The 20,302-nt window shown below is 36.7% G+C and overlaps 1 protein-coding gene across 3 annotated transcripts in view; it reads right to left on the minus strand.

The window, feature by feature from the left end:
- Positions 1–20,302, minus strand: part of LCORL (ligand dependent nuclear receptor corepressor like) — a gene marked incomplete at both ends in the record, with an annotated part of 85,961 nt that overhangs the window by 42,711 nt on the left and 22,948 nt on the right. For all 3 annotated transcript variants that reach the window (XM_082482907.1, XM_082482906.1, XM_082482908.1), the window contains 4 exons: positions 211–465; positions 8,700–8,829; positions 9,101–9,180; positions 15,931–15,996. In XM_082482907.1, the coding sequence (XP_082339033.1) occupies positions 211–465; positions 8,700–8,829; positions 9,101–9,180; positions 15,931–15,996 (531 nt within the window). The remainder of the gene's footprint in view (positions 1–210; positions 466–8,699; positions 8,830–9,100; positions 9,181–15,930; positions 15,997–20,302) is intronic.

The following is a 20,302-nucleotide window of genomic DNA, read 5'->3' on the forward strand; positions in this document are numbered from 1 at the left end:
TTGAGCGTTAAGTTGATGCAATGCCAGTTTTCCTTCAACCTTACTTTAATTACACAGGATATTTTTTTTTTCCTATATAATGATTACTACTTTGGAAAGACAAAATGTATAGATATTTAACACAAACACTTTTTTTTTTAAAAAAGCTAATAAGACATAATAAAGTAATAAATGACAGCAAAACATATACAAGCAAATATAGAAGTTTACCTTGCTGAGTATTCTGTTCTTGAGTTCGATTCACAGTGAGGTCTAGAGGGCTATCCTGTTCTTCCTGAAGCGAGTTTTCTGTTTGGTTCATTTGGATGCTTTTACATATCAGACTTGGTTCAAACGATGAACCGTTTCTGTTCTCTTGAATTTTGCTACTTTTTGAAATGTACTCAATCGCAAACTGACGGATCATTTTTTTCATTAATTCCTGAGCAACTAGGGGAATGTTAGGATCACAGTTCTGAGGAAGATCTAGGAATAAAAAACAACAACAATACAGGCAACAGATGTATTAAAAAAACAAACTTCATTACTTTTCTTTATGTAAATACTTCCTATAAGCACAATAAAGGTGTGTAAAAATATACATGTAATGAACACATTAACTCAGATGTCTAGTAAGCTTTTCTTATGAGCATTCCCAACTGGATGTCACTTGGAATAATGTGTTTAGCACACACCAGTCATTTTTACCTTATTCCTCTGTCATAGCATGCAAATCTAACTATGTGGGTAGATAAATAATGCAAGTATGGGAGTCAGAATCTGTATTTATTGTTAGTAAATAAGTTGAATTTTCATTTGCAGACTGTTCATTTTCAGTTTTGAAAATAAAGAGTTTTGAACAGTGGAAGTTAAATAAAGTTATGAATTAATACATGAAGTTACTTCCAAAGAACAACTATAATAAAAATAACTAAAGTGCAGTTCTATAGATTAGTCCTTTTCATAAAACAAAACAGTTGGACTTTTGAGGAGCTGTTCCTGTTCCTTTATCCATCTATTAGCAAGAGAGTGACCACTGAGACAGATCAAAGAATGCTGCTCAAGTTTAGGATGAACGCGTATAAGATCTTGTTTGTTTGTTTCAGGTTTATTCAAAACATTACATTTGAGAATTCATTTTCAGAGTATGTCAAGGAATTACAAGCTTGCAAACATGCAATCTGCTGTCTAAAGCATATGAAAGGGCAGCTGACTGTTTAGATGCTTCTTGTCAATATCTTTTGGTTAGCTGTTCAGTAATGCTTTATGAGGTAAGGTGAAGCTCCAACATTTTCAAAGACTGACTATATGCTAGACATCTTGGCTTCAAAATACCTTATGCAAGGCATGAAAAGACAAGCCTGCTTATAGATGAAGCTCTATCTTCTGACAATCTTTCACTCTACCAACATTTCTAAAATCGATAGGAGTTTCTAGAGGAGAGGCACAAGGTAAAATTCTAAATTATAGAGGATACCTACAAAGAAAGAGATCTCTCCCCATCATGTAACACCCAGGCACAGGTATTCTCTGTTTATTGGTATTTCTCGATTCTTAAAGAATGAGCCCAATAAATGTTCAACTGGAATTTTATCATCCTAGACACACACTTACAAGGAAACAAAAAAGTCAAAAGGTACTGAAGCAGTAAGGTGTAAAAATGCTAATGTATATGCAAAAATAACAAAAGAACAAGGAAAGTTAAGAGATGGAATTGAAAACCTGAATTATCTAGCAAAAAAAATAAGTGTCTGCATGACAGGAATTGTAGCTCTAGACAATGAAAACTACAGATCAATAGCTGAGCTTAAAAAAAAAAAAAAAAAACACAAAACACAACAAACCAAACAAACCCAAGCACAAGCAAACAAAAATCTAACAGCCAGTAATCAAGAAACTCATACAAAACAAAATACACAAGTCATCAACACTGAATAGTCTACCAGATATCTGGTCTGGAACAACCCATGCACCCAAAAACTTCAAAGATTTTTGGAGAACAGGTGATCATCAGTGCAAATGGTAATGATGGTTATTTTACATCCTGGTATGATCTGTACCTTTAAAAAGCAAAAGATCATAGAGCACAAGGACATCTACCTGGAAATCACAGCAGCCTGGAATAATTTTCTGCTTTTTAATCACCATCCCCAGCATCAATTATTATAAAACCGCAAGACAAAACTAGTTCAGAACTGCCAATTTTCTGTTGCCTTTCTATTCCATTTTAGACTCTTCACGCTGCTAGTATCCAAGCATGAATTGCTTTTAGACACTTGCAGGTGAAGTTCACTTTTCCATTAGGAGCAAAGTCATTTTTTGACCTTGTTGGAATAACAAAGGATTTATTTTCTTGCTTTTAAAAGTAATACTAAAGAAAATATTATATTTTTTTTCTAATAATTTCTAAGTGCTCCCTATGGAAGAATAAAGACAGCAAAATTTCTCATATATTCAACTGCTACAGCTACTGGCAATTTACAGATTTTAAGTTAATTTACTCTAAAAACCTAGTGCTAGGGAAAAATAGAAAAGGTATCTTAGAACATATAATCTGGAAGATGTGCTCCAGGGGAGCATCTGAAGTGCTCTTGCTGCTAACGCATATTCAATCTACAGGGCTAGGCTACAGTTAAGTCTAACTGCCATAAATGCAAATAGTGTCACTATCACATCTTCAGTATCAACTGTTCTATCGAGTAAGTCATTAAATTGTAATTCACATTGGAAGGACCTTGGGAGGTCTCTCTAGTAAAACTGTCTGCTCAAAGCAGGTCAACCATGAGATCAAGTCAGGTCGCTCTGGGTTTTATTCAGTTAGGTCTTGAATACTTCCATGGATGGAGACCGTATAACCTCTCTGGGTAGCCTGCTCCACTGCTTGCCTTTCCTCATTTTTCCTTACATGAAAAAGAACCTCTCTTCTATTATGAGGAAAAACTAATTTAGAGTACTTTGAAGTTAGAAATAACTTCCCACTGCTATCCAAATGCCATATAAAACAGAAATGAGAGCAAGGTTCGATATTCAAAGGAAAGAAGAAAAAGTGATTAGTTTCATTTACTATTTTCTTTTTGCACACCATAGATTTTTGAAAGAAAATAGGCTTTTTAAGGGTAAATGCAACCTTCATATAACATTTTACCAATATAAGACTCCTGAGTGACCAGAATAGGCTACACGCACTTGACGTGTGTTATATAAAGTCTAATTACTTACATTCAATGGATGTAAGTTTGTATTATTATACAAGTATGCAATGAAAACAGAGACCTATAATTTTAAGCTCACAGAGGTAAAGTTTCACTACACATGGGAAATTTATGTGACTAATTACAAATGTTTTAAATGCAATTTAATGAATTTTGAGGTAAGAAAAGTATTAGGTCTCTGAACTTAGTATCACTAGCAAATATTTCTTAATTATTATCAGCAGATGGCACCAGATATACTTTGTACGACCTAAAAAGTTTTTATTCTAAGCTGTTTTATAAGTAGCTATGGTCATGACTTGTAATAAAGTTTTTAATCTAAATGCCTACATCTGTTTAACTTTTATTTTTCACATAGTGGATTTACAACACAAGGCAGCTGTATTTACTCCATGGATCATGTACGTACACACGTGCTACTTCAAACCCAGCAGAACAGTCTCCAAGGATTTGGAGTAAAAGATAGCTCTTATGTCCCTCTAGTTCCTCTTTGATCACTGTAGATCTCCTGATATTATTAGGATAAGAGAAGGCCAATTTACGCATTTGTATGATGTAATCTGGTATTTTCAAAATTACAGTCAGAACGCAAGAGAATGCAGTAGTAAAGATGATGTGTAATTATGACTAATTGCAATAATTTATTGTAATTCAAAGCTTACATTTAGTATTAATACTTCCTCAGTTTATGTACTGCACCACCTTGTAACTATTCAAATCCATACTCTTAACTATTCTGTACACTAACAATAATGATCATTAGACTCCAATGCATAAAGTAACAACTGTTTTAACTGACAGTTCAGAATTACACGAGTATTTGCCAGGACAATGGACAAGAAGTTAAAGTCTCCCAAAATAATGCTCCACAACAGTATTCTATATCTTGAAAAACAGATTTATTTTTTTTTTAATTAAAAAGTCAAAATAGCAACTTATTTTCTCTTCTGATACAATACCAAAAGGCAGTGGAAATTGGCAGGGAATCACAACCTCCCTTGTACCTTACAATCCTGCTGTGTGAGTAGCAGAACTAAGAACGTGTCGTTGCTTATCAGCATGTTTCCTGTAGTCACTCCAGCTCTTCTTGCCTTTTCACAAAAAGGCCACGTTTTCTAGAACAAACCCACCTCAACAGCCACCAAACTGTGCCAGCAATATTCTTAGCTCGACACAGACTTGTCCAGCTCACCATCAGATCACCAGCAAGTTAAAAACAGAATACAGCAGTCTATTCTGAGCCAGGTATCATGATTAGTTTAGTTAACTTGACTGATCAATGAACAGAGGAATAAGAGCCAAGTTCACTCTAGTTTTCTGTTCTTGTAAATATTCAACATTTTTCCTTCCTCCACTCAGATGGTAATGTTCATTACTTTATATACAGTAATATCCCTAAGGATTTTCATCAAATGTAGTTGAAAATGACCAAAAAATTCAGACGTCAGTGACTACAGTAACGTTGGTAGGCAGGCAACACAAAAAGTATGTTTCACTTCCTTAAAAAAGCAGCTGAAATCCTGCTAAACATTCTTTCCTAACTTGAGGAACAGGGATAGCAAGGATGTCATACAAGTTTACTGCACAAGCTGGGACAGAGTTTGTTCTTACAGAAAACCTTCCAGATTTTGAAAGGATAAATTAGATTTTTTTAAATTATTAATAAAAAGGAACTGCACATTGGACCAAGTAGTTTCTACACCTCAAAACTACACCTCAAAGTAATGCTTTTTTTGTAGTCTGAGATTACGTGTGCAAAATTACATTTTCATAGCTTTGCCAAATTATATATACACTGTCCAAGAAGCATAGCCAGTTTGTGACATCTATGTATCTCCAAGATATAACTAAGCCAAGAACAGAAGAACTCAGAATTACATGCAGGTATATGGTATGGTGTAAGAAAGCCATAGTTATGAATGGAAGTGTTTTAGGGAAACTAAGATGATTGAGGGATTGGAGCATCTCCCTTATGAGGAAAGGCTGAGAGAGCTGGGACTCTTTAGCCTGGAGAAGAGAAGGCTGAGGGGAGACCTTATTAATGCATACAAGTATCTAAAGGGTGGGTTGAAGGAGGATGGAGCCAGGCTCTTTTCAATGGTTCCCAGTGACAGGACGTGGGGCAATGGGCACAAATTAGAACACAGGAAGTTCCGTTCAAATACACGGAAACACTTCTTTACGGTGAGGGTGACAGAGCACTGGAACAGGCTGCCCAGGGAGGTTGTGGAGTCCCCTTCCCTGGAGATTTTCAAGACCCGCCTGGATGCAGTCCTGAGTAATGTGCTCTGGGCAATCCTGCTTTAGCAGGGGAGTTGGACTAGATGATCTCTAGAGGTCCCTTCCAACTCAAACTCTGTGAATCCGTGAATATGAGACATACCTAGACACAATGAAGAACTTCAAAAAAGCTTACAGGGAAATTTTGGTATGGAAAACATGGTGCTGAAAACCTGACAGAGCTGCCCAGAGAAACTGGAAAGACTCAAATCATTCTGACCCATTTTTACTCCCTCTAATTTTGTGCCTCAATTCCCTTTATTTCTACAAAAGCTCTCCAGATTTCCGTTTTCTCCTGGTGGATAATGTCCTGGATAATGTCCTGAAGATACAGAACTTGATTCACAACCATGAATGTATTTAAATGACCTTTTCTTTTGTTTTTGTTTAAAGAGGTCACATTAATATTGCATGGGGGGGGGAGAAAGGCTTCCAAGAACATACAATGTGGATCACTAGAAAGCCAGAAAATTCATAATCCATGATTAAAATGGCTGATCAAGCTCTTAAACTATGGTTCTGCCATGTAATGATGATTACATATGCCACATTCTGTAACATTCATAGTACAAAAAACCCCACAAAACCAAACAAAGCACTAGTAGGTATTTTTTAAAGCACATGTTTTTTCCTCATAACTGCTTCTTTGACAAATGAAAATGGATGTATTTTAATGTTATGTAAGTGGAAAACTATCACAGTCTACCATGCTTACAACATCAAATGGGTAAAGACAGACGTCATACCTAGGAAGAAAGCATCTGGTTTTCAGATGTCTTGTTTAATGGAAACAATTGATGTTTGATGACAAAAATTACTTCGGATTTACTGAGGCGTCTGCGAAGGATAGGACTTTCTTACAGACAACTACCTACCAAACTGGTCTTTCACTAACTCATAGGGAAGATAGGTTCCTAATAGGAAGACATTTTGTTACTTATAGCCTCCCAAGTGTTCACCCATCTTGGCAGCAATTCTATCACCCTCTTAAAAGGAAAGAGGAATCATCTTTGTCTAATATTCTACAGACAAATTGTCACCTGTGAATGCCTGAAGGCATAGACAATGATATAACATGGTTGTGTGTTTCAAGATCTTCTGTACTAGTTTCCTGATGTCAAAAAAAACCCAAACCAATCCCCAAAAATCAGTCTGCAAATTAAGTCAGGATCCAGTCATATACTAATTTTTCTAAAATAAAAGGATAATGAGACCAATAAACACAACTCTTAAACGTGCTTACTAGTCTATGAAGTTGTTCAGAGGCCCTAAATGAAACCATGCTTGTTACGATAGAAGAGACAGTATATGATCTTGAGGAGTTTGCAATCAGAACAAGTGAAAAAAGTGTTACTTCCCTCTTGAAGATAGCCAACCAAGAATTCTGGTTTTTGATAATGAAAGGGCATCTGTTTTAGTACCAGGTATAAGAACTGTTCCTTAGCTTAACAATTACTTGAAGTTTTTTTTGATTCCTTTTTTCCTAAGTTGATAACTGATCTCAAAAACCTATAAAAATTCAGAAAGCAGACTTGGGATTTTCCTAGTAAAACTCTCCATCTTCCTCCTACAAAGCCAAGACAATTACTTAAATACCTCATAAATTGGTTTCACATGCCCTTTGCAGATACTAAATTTTTTTTCCTTTTCACTTCCCATAATTTGAACAACTTAAGAGACTTTGCTGGAAGCAGAACTGAAGCAATATTCTTAGAAAACTCTTCAGCAAAGTACCACTTACCCAAGAATACATATGTCCTTCAGACAATCACAAACCCAATTGGAAGACACTATTTTTCAATAGACAAAACCTTTTTAACCTAGCATTACTGATCTGGCAAATCAAAAAGTTTAAGGAAGACACTAAAAGCCAAATGCTCTTTGTGAAAAACTTCAGAGGTCAGTCACTCTGGTAAGGTGAGGTCACGCCAAGTCTCACTTCTCCCATGATAAAAGGTCCTCTCAAGGAGAATCAAAAGACAGCATCTTCAGCAGAAGCATAAAGCAGGCAAATGTTGAAAAACACTACATCAAGAACACAAAGATCTGAGAAAGTATAAATCAAAAGGAATTAAAATACCTGCCTAGGAAGATGCCATGTAACTGGGCTCGTGATGAAAAACATAGTAAGAATTTCAGAAGTGATGAGGTGGCAGCTTCATTGGATATTTTATTTCAAATGGAAAATAGTTGGTTTTAAAGAAAGTTGAGGAATGAAGATGGACTCAAAATGCTGTTGCACTCTATCCAAAGTTCTTTAAAGCCTTAAGCAAAATGTCAGCTCAGACAGATGCCCTGTACAGAAAAAGATTCCACCTGCCTCAGGTTCAAGGGCATAGTAGTCTCTTCCTGCTACATCAAGGTAAAGGGAAGAAAATTAACTATTTTTTTCTCCCACCTATATGATGAAAGAGAATGTGTCTGACTCTCTCCAGTTGTTAGAGCAAGAGAGGGCTGTTACCTTAGTGACTCAGCTATTCTGACATTCAAGTACATTTACTAAACCCAAGAAAAACCTGTGAAAGCTGAAGTTACTGAATAGAGCTGAATTCACGTTCCTTACACAGAAATTCAAGGAAGAAAATGAGTATTTTTGCTGCTGGTGACAGTGACTAGCTAAGTAACTTAGATGGACCAAGCTGACTTGTCAGTCACTCATGTACTGCTGTAACTTGCTGAATGCCAAAGAACAAGGATAGTAAAAAAAATAATGAGTTACTAAATACTATATTTTGATAAGAAGTTTCAACCTCTGACTTGAATGTATTTGAAGTAGCACCATTTGTGCGAGAAGATCTGAAATCCCATTTTGTAATCTGTAAGACATTCTCTCACCTAAAATGGTCTTCCTGCTGAAAACTAGAAGTGAAAGTTTAAGAACAGAAAATGTTTAAATGCTTAAGATTCCAGAGAATGGCTCCTGAAGTTGGCATGAAAACAAAATAGCAGCTCATGGTAAAAAAAAGCCAATAAAACGTAATGAACAGGGATTCAAGAGAATGACACACAATGCAACAGAACTAACAGCAATAGCAAGTAGGAAGAGTAGTGCTTCATTTGGTGATTCAAGTAAGCAAGGAAAAAAGATGAAGAAAAACCAAACGAATAAAGAGCAGCAGCATTCAGTAGATAAATAAAAACTACTCAGGAATCAAAAACAACCCAAAATCATTTGATTCTTCTAGATTTATGTCACATCTCTTAATATAAAAGACATGCTTTGATTACCTTTCTTTCGAAAGAGTGCATTTAGATAGTTTTCTGCTTGGCATTCAATCTTATCAGTGTTGGACTGGCCCTGAGATGACAGTTCCTCTGTAGGCGTTGACTGTGAAGAACCGATGACTGATGCACGATCCTGGAAGACACACGAGATTATAACATCTCTTGCAGAAGTTAGTCTACTGGTAGTACAATATACAGTTAAGTTATTGAATTACAGAGTGAAAAAGAACAACTAAAAAGATATTTACTATAAAGCCAAACCATCTCACTCCCTCTCATAGCCAAACTATCTTGAGTAAAAAATGCAGTATTAACCTATTTGCAAAATTCAGTTCTCCTATTCTTACTTTCATACCAAAAATTGGGTGTTGGGGAGTCATGCTTGGTATCATGTTCATACTTACACTGACTGTTTCTTTGTGTAAATTACAAAAGGAACATTTCTCATCCATAGACCAGTCAGTTAGCTCTTCTGGCTCACAGTCTTAAAAAAAGAAAAAAAGCTAGATGTTTTAAACAAGTAAAAATGGGTTTTGAGAACAAAATACACATCCTACAATCCTCTTAAATAAATTCTATCATAATCATCAGTACAATGTAGTCAGTAATTGTCAACTCTTCAGATATTTCCAAGGAGTTGTCTGGTTCACGTGGCTCTATTTTCAAATAGCAGAGGACACCTTTCTTAAAAGGAAAGGTAAACTCATACATTTCAATTGATTACTTATCACAGTTACTGGAGGCATCTGAATACTGTAAATCAAGCTCTGAATTCCAGTCATCATTCCTTTTATTAAAAAGTGTGTAAACTTGTAGCAAACTAAGCTAGGAATTAGGATATGGGCTCCTCACCATTTGAGCTACGTGTGCTGTACTTTCAATATTTTAATTTCATTTATACCATCACTACAAGTAAATCAAGACTGTATACTCACTTGTAGTACTTGATTTATTTAGAAAACTTTAAGATAACTTTACATGTTTTATCAGGAGACGTACTTTGGTCTAGAGGGAATATAGGACTTAAACAGACTACCTATATCAAGTCCAGTCTTCTCCTACTGAACAGAAACACACCATCTACTTTCTTTAAACAACTTTTGAAATGGAGCTTAATAACTTAAGAGCTCTCCACCACATATGCTTCTCTTCCTGAACCACCAATTGCTTTAAAGCTTTTCCCACACCAACTGTGCTAATAGTTAAAATTAACCTTCTGATTTCTTTTTTAAATTTACTCATGCTAAGTTATTCTAGTTTGCTTTTGAGGCAACATTGTTCTTATACTTAAACAGATATTGTTCATGGGTATTTAGCACCTTGATGTATTTACAAAGAATATTATTAACCCCCTTTACACTTCATTTTGCTAGGCTAATCTAGGCCATGCAGTTTTCTCTCATGAAATTCAACCCCATCTTTTCTGCACCATTCTCATTTGAACACCTGTTTCCTGATCACAGGTGACCAGGATTTCAAGATGATGCCTTTCTTTTACATTTACATCAGGCTTCCTTAAACCGTAGACAGTACTTTTCCTAAAGTATCCTAGTTGTGTATGAGTCTTTATCACAGCTGCAGTGTTTTGGCAGGTGAATATGAACCTGATTAACTACAGCACCAATATCCTTCTTCATCCCATTCATTTCCAGTTCACACACAACCTGAACAATGTGTGTCCCGCCCCATCCTTATTAATTACCAAATATATTTCCTCCTTTTCTCTGTACCACTAAATTACAACCACAGTTCCATTCCAAAAGGTTCTTGAAGTTATCTGCTTTCAGTAACACACTGTGCTGGGTTGACCTTGGCCAGCTGCGAACCCCCACCCATGCTCTCTCACTCCTCCCTACTCAACAGGGTAGGGGAAGAAAATAAGATGGAAAAACTTGTGGGTGAAGACAAAGACCAATTACTGTCACAGGCAAGCCAGACTCAACTCAGGGAAAATTTATTTCATTTATTGCCAATAAAAATAGGTTTGCATAATGAGAAAGGCAAAACTAAAACCACCTTACCACCCCTTCTTTCCTGGCTTCAATTTCACTCCTTCGTTCCTGACTCTACCTCCTTACCCACCCCAAACAGCGCAAGGAGAACAGGGAACTGGGATGATGCAGTTCTCCTCTCTGCTGCTCCTTCATTCTCACGTTTTTTCTCTGCTCCAGCATGGGGTCCTTCCCACAGGCTACAGGCCTTCATGAACTGCTCCAGTGTGGGTCCTTCCCACAGCTGCAGTTCTTAATGAACTGCTCTAGCATGTGATTTCCACAGGGCACAGTCCTTCAGGAAGGGATTGCTCCACAAGCCCACAGTTCCCGCCAGAAGACCTGTTCCTGCATGGGCTCCTCTCTACAGTTGCAATTCTTGCCAGGAGCCTGCTCCAGCATGGGCTCTCCACGGGCTGTAGCTGCCTTCAGGGCATCTCTGCCTGCTCCATTGTGGGGTCCTCCATAGACTGCAGTGCGGTCATCTGTTCCAACATGGTCCTTCATGGGCTGCAGATGCTACCTGCTTCACCATCATCCTCTTTCCACAAGCTGCAGGGGAATCTCTCCCTCCAGCACCTGAAGCACCATTCTTCCTTCTCTGACCTTGCTGTCTGCAGGGTTTCCCACTCTGCCCCCAAGAACTGCTGAACTTTTATTCTTTCTTAAATATATTAGCACACAGGCACCATCAGAAAGAAAATGAATCTGAAAAAACTAACGTTCTTGAGCACAAACATAACCCAAGTATCTCTGTATTATTATTTAAATCTACTCAGCTCTAAAATGCTAATTTAGAACAGAATTTTGCAATAACAATGTGTTATATGCTTCCAGAGATGCAAACCAGCAGTTTTGACAGGTTGGACAGCTAATGATCAAAAACAGACACAGGATTTTTCTTGTTTGAACAGTAACAAAAAAAATGAGTTCTTTTTGCTGAATTAATCTAGATGTCCCAGCCTGTTAGAGCTATTCCTTTAAGAAGAACCCCCCCCCCCATTCTTTCATAACAAGTTCATGTTTTCATAGTTTTCCTTGCAACCACAATAAATCTACTTGTGAATGTTGGAATTCTGCACATAACTCCAAGACAGGTTTTACATTTTCAGAGAAATTCTTCTGCCTTGGAATCCTGAAGTTCTGCTGTTAAAAGACTAACTAGAGAGCAATCCTTGCGTGTCACCAAAAAAGCAAATCTCAAGAAACATCAGCTCTACATAACACTAAACCATAAAGTATAAACCATGTACAGCATAACATATTAACTATGCCAGTGAGCTAAGCAAAACTGCCATCAGATAGCGGATCTATACCAGATACATCAAATGCCAGGCATCCAACAGTCTCGGGTCACCACCACAGGAAACCTACTGAGACCAGTATTAGTTTTTAACTACAGATACACAACCATACTCTCAGAAAGATCAGAGGCACAGATGGCACTTTAAGCAGGACAAGCTTTGTCTTAGCTGCATTCAATTTAGGATCATGATCAGCTCCCCTCCCCATTTTATCTTGATTAGGGTCAGCTGATTGAAGATTTTCTGACAACCTACAACACTAGCCAGCCCATGAAAAAGTTGTTGATACTGTGCAAAGACCATTTTAAAACCAAGTACGGTACAGATTATCACTTGAAGTCAATTGCTTAGTACAAAGCTGTTAAACCTATTTCCACTTTTTAAGAATGAAATGGGGAACTTTGACAACAACTACTACCTTTTTTCATTTCTTAAGCCATTCAAATCTTTGTTTCCCAAAACCATTTTCCCCCAGAGTCATGCTAAATTAAGCAAATTAATAGACATTTGTAGTATTGAACATCCTGAAATGTGAAATAATTGTCTAGTAAACCTAAATAAGAAGTATCTTAACAAATTCAACCCTTACCTTTCAGTAGTTTCTGCATTGCTATAGTAATGTCCCAATAAATCTTCCAGCTATTCGTTACAATTTTGAACAAATCATCCCCTTTTCATATGGCACTACTGCTTCCTAATAAGTACATTCAAATATCTGAGTTTACCATGTTCCTTCATCTTTTTAACTTCATAAAAACATGTTTCTAATACAATCTTTCACCCCATTACTTTATAAATGAATAAATATCCCAGAACCTAAGGAAAAACAGAAAACATCTTCAAATAAACCTTTCATCCTGTATAAAGAGGCTTCTTTTTCCTGGCAGAGAAAGAATGGTAACAAATGCGTTTCTCTCACAAGTCACTGTTTTTCCTCTGTCCATAAGAGAACAAAACCACAGTGCATAATCCCCCCAAAAATACACACATAGCAGATGATTAAAGTTTTCTAACAGTTTAGCTAAATATCCATAAGTAGAATGTAAAGAATAAAAATTTACACGTGGATCTACTTAGCTGAAAATGAGTATAAGCAAAGGATTAGAATGCCCTAAGGATTCAATGACACAAGAAGCCTCCAGCTCATTGGAGCATGACCAAGGTCAGATGCCAAGATATAGAACTTGACACCTTTGCAACGAGAAGCTGTACTATCAAAGCAGTCAGGAAAAAAAACTGGTGCTGAATAACAGAGGTGACAAAAACCATTTAAGCAAGTCCAAAGTAAGTCCTACATACATATGATATACGAATTTCAAGATAACAAAAAGAAAATCTTGCCATCTTCAGGTAACCATCTGTTGTTGTGGGTGGCTATTGTGAGTTAATTAGTTTGGCTTCTCAGCAAGATCGCTTCTGTGGTTTACAAGATATTTTCTTTGAAAAGTAAAAAGCCTAGTAAAACTGAAGTGTACCTTTTACCATTTAAGTTTGTTATTACAGTTTATTATTCTCTCAAGCAACTGAGAGAATGCAATACAATAATTCAATCTTTATCTCTAATACAATTTCAAGACAGAACTAAGGAGGAAATAAATCAATTAACACTCACATTTTATGCATATTAATAATTTTTTCTATGTTACAAACAATACTATAACCAACAATGTAAGAGAAAAAAACGTTATTGTAGCTAAGCGGCATGTATTTCGGCCAATTGTCACACATTTCTGGTTAAGACAGGCATAATTTTTTGAGGCTTATTCAAAGAAATATACACTCTCACTAATGAACCATAATGCTGCATGTTGACAGTACAATGGCTCAGTGGTTATGATGAGAAAAATGGACACCTTACAAGAGGCAGTGATTTAGGAATGTTGCTAAGAGTCTCAAAAACTGGGTTCCGATTCTACCAGCTATACATATATTTTGTTAACTAAGGCATATAATTTACTTTGTATCCTAGTTTCATTGTCTGTAAAATGAAAACTAGCACTTAAATGATGACAGTGGTAAGATAACAGGTTTTACTCAAGAGTTTTGTATTAATCATTATAATGCAACTCAGACTCAAGTTAGAAACAGCCTTGTATCCTATACTACAAGGTATACCTCTACTGTTGTACAAAACATAGCAAATTCAAACAGTTACTATATCTATAAAAGTGAAACAAAAATAGTAAGGTAAGGCGCACAGCCCAACTTATACTCTCCCTCGTTTCTTCTGCAGTTGCTCCAGAAGTAAAATTAGTTTTACAGATGTGTCAAACATGGAAACAGGCTTTAACTCTTGAAAAATTCAAGCACATTACTAACAGATATTCTTGCAAATTGGTAAAAAAATAGGTTTAAAACTTTACATTTTAGATAAACACAAATTTAATTTGCAGGACAGTCACTGGGGCATCAAATATCAAAGGTCCTCTCCAAGCAATAGAAATAGCAGGTCTTAAATAGGTTACAAGAAATCTTCAACTGCATGAGGCAAATAAGCTAAAATTTTTCCCCATAAGACAGCTCAAATATATGCAGGACCTCTAAAGGAGTAATGTAACACCTTATTGTGAACTATCAGGTTCCTGTAACTGTAACACTTGTATTCTGGTCATTAGCTCAATACTTTCTGCCTTCTTACACAAAAGCAAGAAAAAAAAGTCCTGAATTTTCTTTCAACATGTAAACCCTTTGATGCAAAAAATAAAGCTTTAATCGTTAATCAGTGTAAAGCCCAACACATAGCAATCCATTAAATTACAACCAGAAAAAAAAAAGGTACTGTACACTATTATAACAATGCCCTGTTCCCTTTCCAAAGCAGTGATGTGCTTGTTTATCACAGCAGATGAAAGTACTACTCAGGAAAATAAGATTTAACCCAAACTTACACATTTCTTAAATATTTTTAAGTCTTCCTAGTAGAATGCTTAGCTTGAAGCGGCATAAAAAGATTCTTAAAACATCAGTAAAATCCTATTTCAAGTTCTTGCCCTTTCCCTTGAAAATAGTATTATGCATATGATTCAGGCCAAGGAACTTGCACAATATTAAGACAACAAAAACAACCAAGTAAAGCAATCATTTCAAACCTATTCTAAGCAAATATAAACAGCATATGCCACTCTGCCTCATGTACTAGCAGTATGTAAGTTACACACTTTACAAATCATACCATCAGATAATAAATTGTAAAGAAATGAAACGAAACTTTTTCAAGGTTTGGTTACAGAAAACATTTTTTAAAGCCATGAAAATTAACTCGATGGAACACTTCTTTCAACATTTCAAAGCAATTTTCTGCTGGATTTTCCTCTTCTGTTTTGTTAAAGATGTATAAATCATTTCTTACTTAACTAACAAGACTCCGGTGTTATTGACAGCTATTCCAGCAAAACCAAACCCATTTGGAATAAGGCTAGGTCTTATAAGGGTAATTGAAAAATATATGCTTATATATGTACACACACACTAAAAGCGTACTTTATAAAAAACTAAAAAGCATAATTTATATATAAGACATAAAAAATATATTAAGAGCTTACATTTTCTTGACCACTACAAGAAAACCAAACTAACAATCATTACCTTCCTTTTCCCAATTAATGTCAACAGGAAGCTGAGCAGCTTGTCTTCCCTCTCTAAAAGATGTCCAAAAAATTAAGTAGGAGATGCAGTATTGCAGAAAAGTAAATCTTTCTCATGAGAGCTTCTCAGAAAAGCTTAGATAATCCAAAATTTCCCTGCACAGGAATAAAACCTAGGTACCATTTTACCTAGTATTTTGCCCATACACAGTATTGACAAGAACATGATGAAATAAACATTAGAAAGAAAATTGATTGTTTCCTTTTTTAGAATTCCATATATACTTTAAACTACCTTTAGCTAAAAGAAAAGCTAGTAAATTAAGATCATTGCACTGAAAGCTGGCTCATTTACCTTCAAATAAACTGAGGTCTCTTCGTAGCCTTGGTCCATAAAGCCCTTCTAAAATACTTTCAAAACCTGGAGACAAAAGAAACATTTAAAACAGTAAATCAAAAGTTTCTGAAAAGAAAGCAAATTCAAAAACACTGGCAACAAGTATTCTCAAATCCTGAGAGCAATTTCAAAAACTGTTACATTTATCACACAAATATTTATGCCTTCCACTATAGTGCTATTCAACAGAATTAGAAGATAAAAATAAGACAAGGCAACTGCCATCTGCACACAATCAGCCTATTAAGCCATGCCCCAACAACCTCATTAGACTTAAAATAACTACCATAGAATCTTAAAGGGGGGAGGATTAGCCTCATAGCTCTACACAACTGTAGTAGTCTCTCTCTTACACTGAGAATCATAATCGTGTATGGAGAGGAAAGAAAGAAAATAAAAAAAAAGAAGGAAACCTTCATAAATGAGAAGTTTCTGATTTTGATCACCTGAAATTATAAGCTAAGTATGCTGATATTTGTACAAATATAAAAAAGGAAGCTTATTTTGCTTATGATATCATAATAGTTCTCTATAGTCCTCTGTATCTGTACAAAAGCATTTTAAAATTGAGGATTAGATAAATCCAATCATTTTCCAGATTTACCAGCTAGTCTGTTCAGGTTTTTGGTAAAATCATATACTGTAACAAGGGAGAACAGACACAGAGCAAACCAAATGATTAAAAAGAACAAAACAAAAAAACAACCACCCAAAAAACCCAAATGCAAAACCGGAAAAGAAGATACATGACAACCGACAAAATACGGTGAGAATTCACATAATCAATATAACAGAAGTTTTGTTCAATATAGAAACAGTTTTGAAATGCCCCCTCTTCTCCTTCCAAATAATAAGCTGATTTTCAACTAAGAGGATAATTCAAAGCAGCGTTTGAAGGTTCTCATTCTTCATACTCAAGACCTGTCTATATTAAAGATGGAGCCATTCTGCAGTTCTTTGCAAGACTACCTCATCATCATAAAGGATACCACTATCTTCAGGAAACAACTAACTACCGTCAACAAAGAACACTCAGAATCGTAAAATTTGCTCATCAGCCGTGACACCCTCTAAGACAATACAACATACTGCTCTCATAAAAAGTGAGATTTACTTTTTGGTTTAGGTTGTATGTACACTAGTATACAGAAGAATAAATATGTACCATACCTTAAGTAGCACATTAAATAATATATTAAAATCCTAACGTAGACAAGAGAAACTATCTTAACACACAGGAGCTGTCCAGCTCGACAGGTCACGTTTTGTTAAAATTTACATTTCAGTTTTGTATTATTTTATAATTTTAATATAATTCATATATTTTTATTATTAAATGCAATCTATTATAGTTGCTATAAATCTATGATTTGAGCTATACATGTATTTATATCTGGTTTAATTTTCCACTTTTGTTTGTAATAAATATAGCCCTATGCAAGAATGGAAATTAAGTGACAAAACCACTGTCCTTTCACAAATATATACACACGCTTTTTAAACACAATCTACAGAAACTAGAAAGCAAAAATCCAAGGCCCAAGCATACAGTAAAAATTACCTTAGAGCATTATCCACCGACTCTTAGATTCAATGTAATATAAATTCACAGCATATTAGCATTGCATAAATTCCCAGTTCTTCTGGCTTCAAAGGGTTATGGACAAAAAAAAAAGCAAGACAGATGAAGAAGTCTGAAGTTAAGACAGCAATTCCCCAAACATGACAGTCTAGAAATATAAAACACACTATGTGTATTATTATGATCATTGCTACCATAAACTGCAAGCCACTTCAGCTCAGCAGCTAGCTAATATGTAGGTTCTTGCAAGTTATTGTCACTGGATAAAGACATGAATGGAGTGAAGTATCTCTTGGAGAAGCCTACTTATTCCAAAAGAACAAACACTATCTCCCATTTCTTAGCACTTTGTAATTCAAACAACAGGACGCTTGTTTACCATTCCAGTCAGCACCTAAAACCTCCTTGGTTTTTGGACACCTCCCTCCCTCCCAGCCCCCAGTCCCCGGAGGGTGTTAATTGTTCTGCCTTTACTTTTGCCCTTATACGTATTTGCTCGCTCTACTGCCTGCTCCTGCCTATGCAAAAACGTGAGCACAGAAAACCCAGCTCTGTGAACAGCAGTTTGTTAAGGAAGAATGCAACTTCCAAACAGCCTTCCATACAGCTGTATTAAAGATGGCAATTAGCACATTGTGAAGGTTTTTTTCACTGAACAAGGAAACACTAACCCACTCCTCAGCTAGTTCCATCCCACCCACTCAAAGTGACACTTCTCTTAAAAGTCCTCCCTGAACTTCCCCATGAAGCCACAATTTAGACTTACTCAATATGATCATTTCCTTCCTTGCCTTTGGATAATGGAACCCTTCTTTTAAAAGAAAGTTTACTTATACAACCTAACACCACAGAGAGAATCTTTTCCCAGCTTTGTTCTAAAGTTTTCCCAGAAAAGATGTGTTGTACTACCACTTTGTGCAGTTTTCTACAAAGTTCTGCTGCTGCTTTTCCGCAGGATAGATACAATGTTAATTTAGTCTAAATCGGAAGATACACTTCGTTGCTATTACAGCTACTGATGAATATGTGCTAGCACTCTTTCATAAAATGTAACCACCTGAACCCAGGCATTTCAATAAACCTTTGTTTTACTTTATGAGATTGTATTCATAAGCAAATAGTAGTAGTTTGCTTTTCTCAACACAGTTGTGAACAGTTCTCTTCCCCACATCAACTCTCACTGCCCCCATGACCACCCTCTACCAAATCTATTGCTTTCCTCACTTAGGGCTAGGATGAGGACTCCCAGGACAGGGGAGGCTGGAAGTTGTGACCTCCGGCAAGAGGAAGGGGGCTCTCTTTCCATCGGTAGCTCTTCCAGTACTGAAAAGGCACGCAGCTGAGAAAGAGGTGAGAAGGAATATGTTCTGTCAGGTTTGGCATCTAAGCCTGTCTTAAAAGCTCTGCTGCTTGCACGTGGGTCTAAATCTGGAATGTTGCAGAGAAACTCTTATGACTCACCTGGCCATTGCAATATTGTCACTTGTTGTCCATCTACATGGCCACCATACCGCTGCACAGCAGATCAAAGCTAATTACAGGATTTCAGGGACAATGGTGAATGACAGCAGAGCCCAGGTGTTGATCCAGGGGAAAGGCTTTGACAGGAGCAAACACATACTGTGGATCAACATCTGACTACCTGGCGGCAGGCAGGACTTCAGCTCTTAGGACATTAAGATGCTCCGAGCAACAGAGTGCTTGAGAGAGACAAGATCCATTTCGTAACACGAATCATTGCTAACAGGCTTGCCTCATAAGGAGGGCTTCAAACTAGGTTTGCCAGGGAAGTGGAGACTGAAGCCTAGAAAGTGGGAGAATGGCAGAGAGGGTAAATGCACAGGACAACACAACAGTGAGGATCTTACAGTCATCCTGAAAAAGTGGCATAAGCAGGGACGCATCTTAAGTAACTATACGTGAATGCATTCAGCACAGGAAGCATGCACAAGCTATTAGAAACCAGAGCGCATAACAATCTCACTGGGAGTATGCAGTACGGCGAGACAGTTCACACAACTGGAAAACTGCAGTGGCTTTTAAGAAAGCAGTAGTGAGAAAGTCAAGGAGGACAGTGCTTACAGTCTACGCAAAGAACTTGAACAAATGGAGCTTTAGTGTGGAAAGGACTACAGGACAGCTGAAAGTCCACAGGTCAGGATTGAACCATGGGAACATCATGGTGAACATCTGTAACAGACTGCCTAATCAAGGGTAAATAGATGAAGACTTAAAAAAAAAAATAAGAAAAAGAAAATGCTGCACAATCACAGGCCTTTTCTCGCTTGAAAAATATCAGTTACCCTGACATCTGATGGTAATGCAACGTGCTAGCACACAACCAACCCAGGAGATAACTATGGTGCTTGAAGGACAAACCTGATTGAGGTGGTACAAGCTCAATAGGGAAGGCACTCTGGTAGACCTACTACTCATTATTAAGGACAAACTGACAGGTGATGTGACAGTTAACAGTGGTCTTGGCCACAGCAGCCATGAGATGGAATTTAAGGTCCCAAGGGAAGCCAGGAACTTGAGTAGCTGAATAATGGCCCTGGGCTTAGCAGTCACTGATTTACAGCCCTCCCCCAGGAGGGGGTGGGGGAAGTGCAATGAAGCTAGAAGTAGGACTGATGTACTGTCTTGTCTAAACCAGAAGTCTTAAATGGGCCAAGCACCTATGACAAGATTTTTATAAAAATAAGTTAGCAGGATAGCTCACCAAAGTCAAAGAAACTGGAAAGGCAA

The sequence above is a fragment of the Vanellus vanellus genome (genome assembly GCF_965231255.1).
Source record: "Vanellus vanellus genome assembly, chromosome: 4".
Lineage (NCBI taxonomy): Eukaryota > Metazoa > Chordata > Aves > Charadriiformes > Charadriidae > Vanellus > Vanellus vanellus.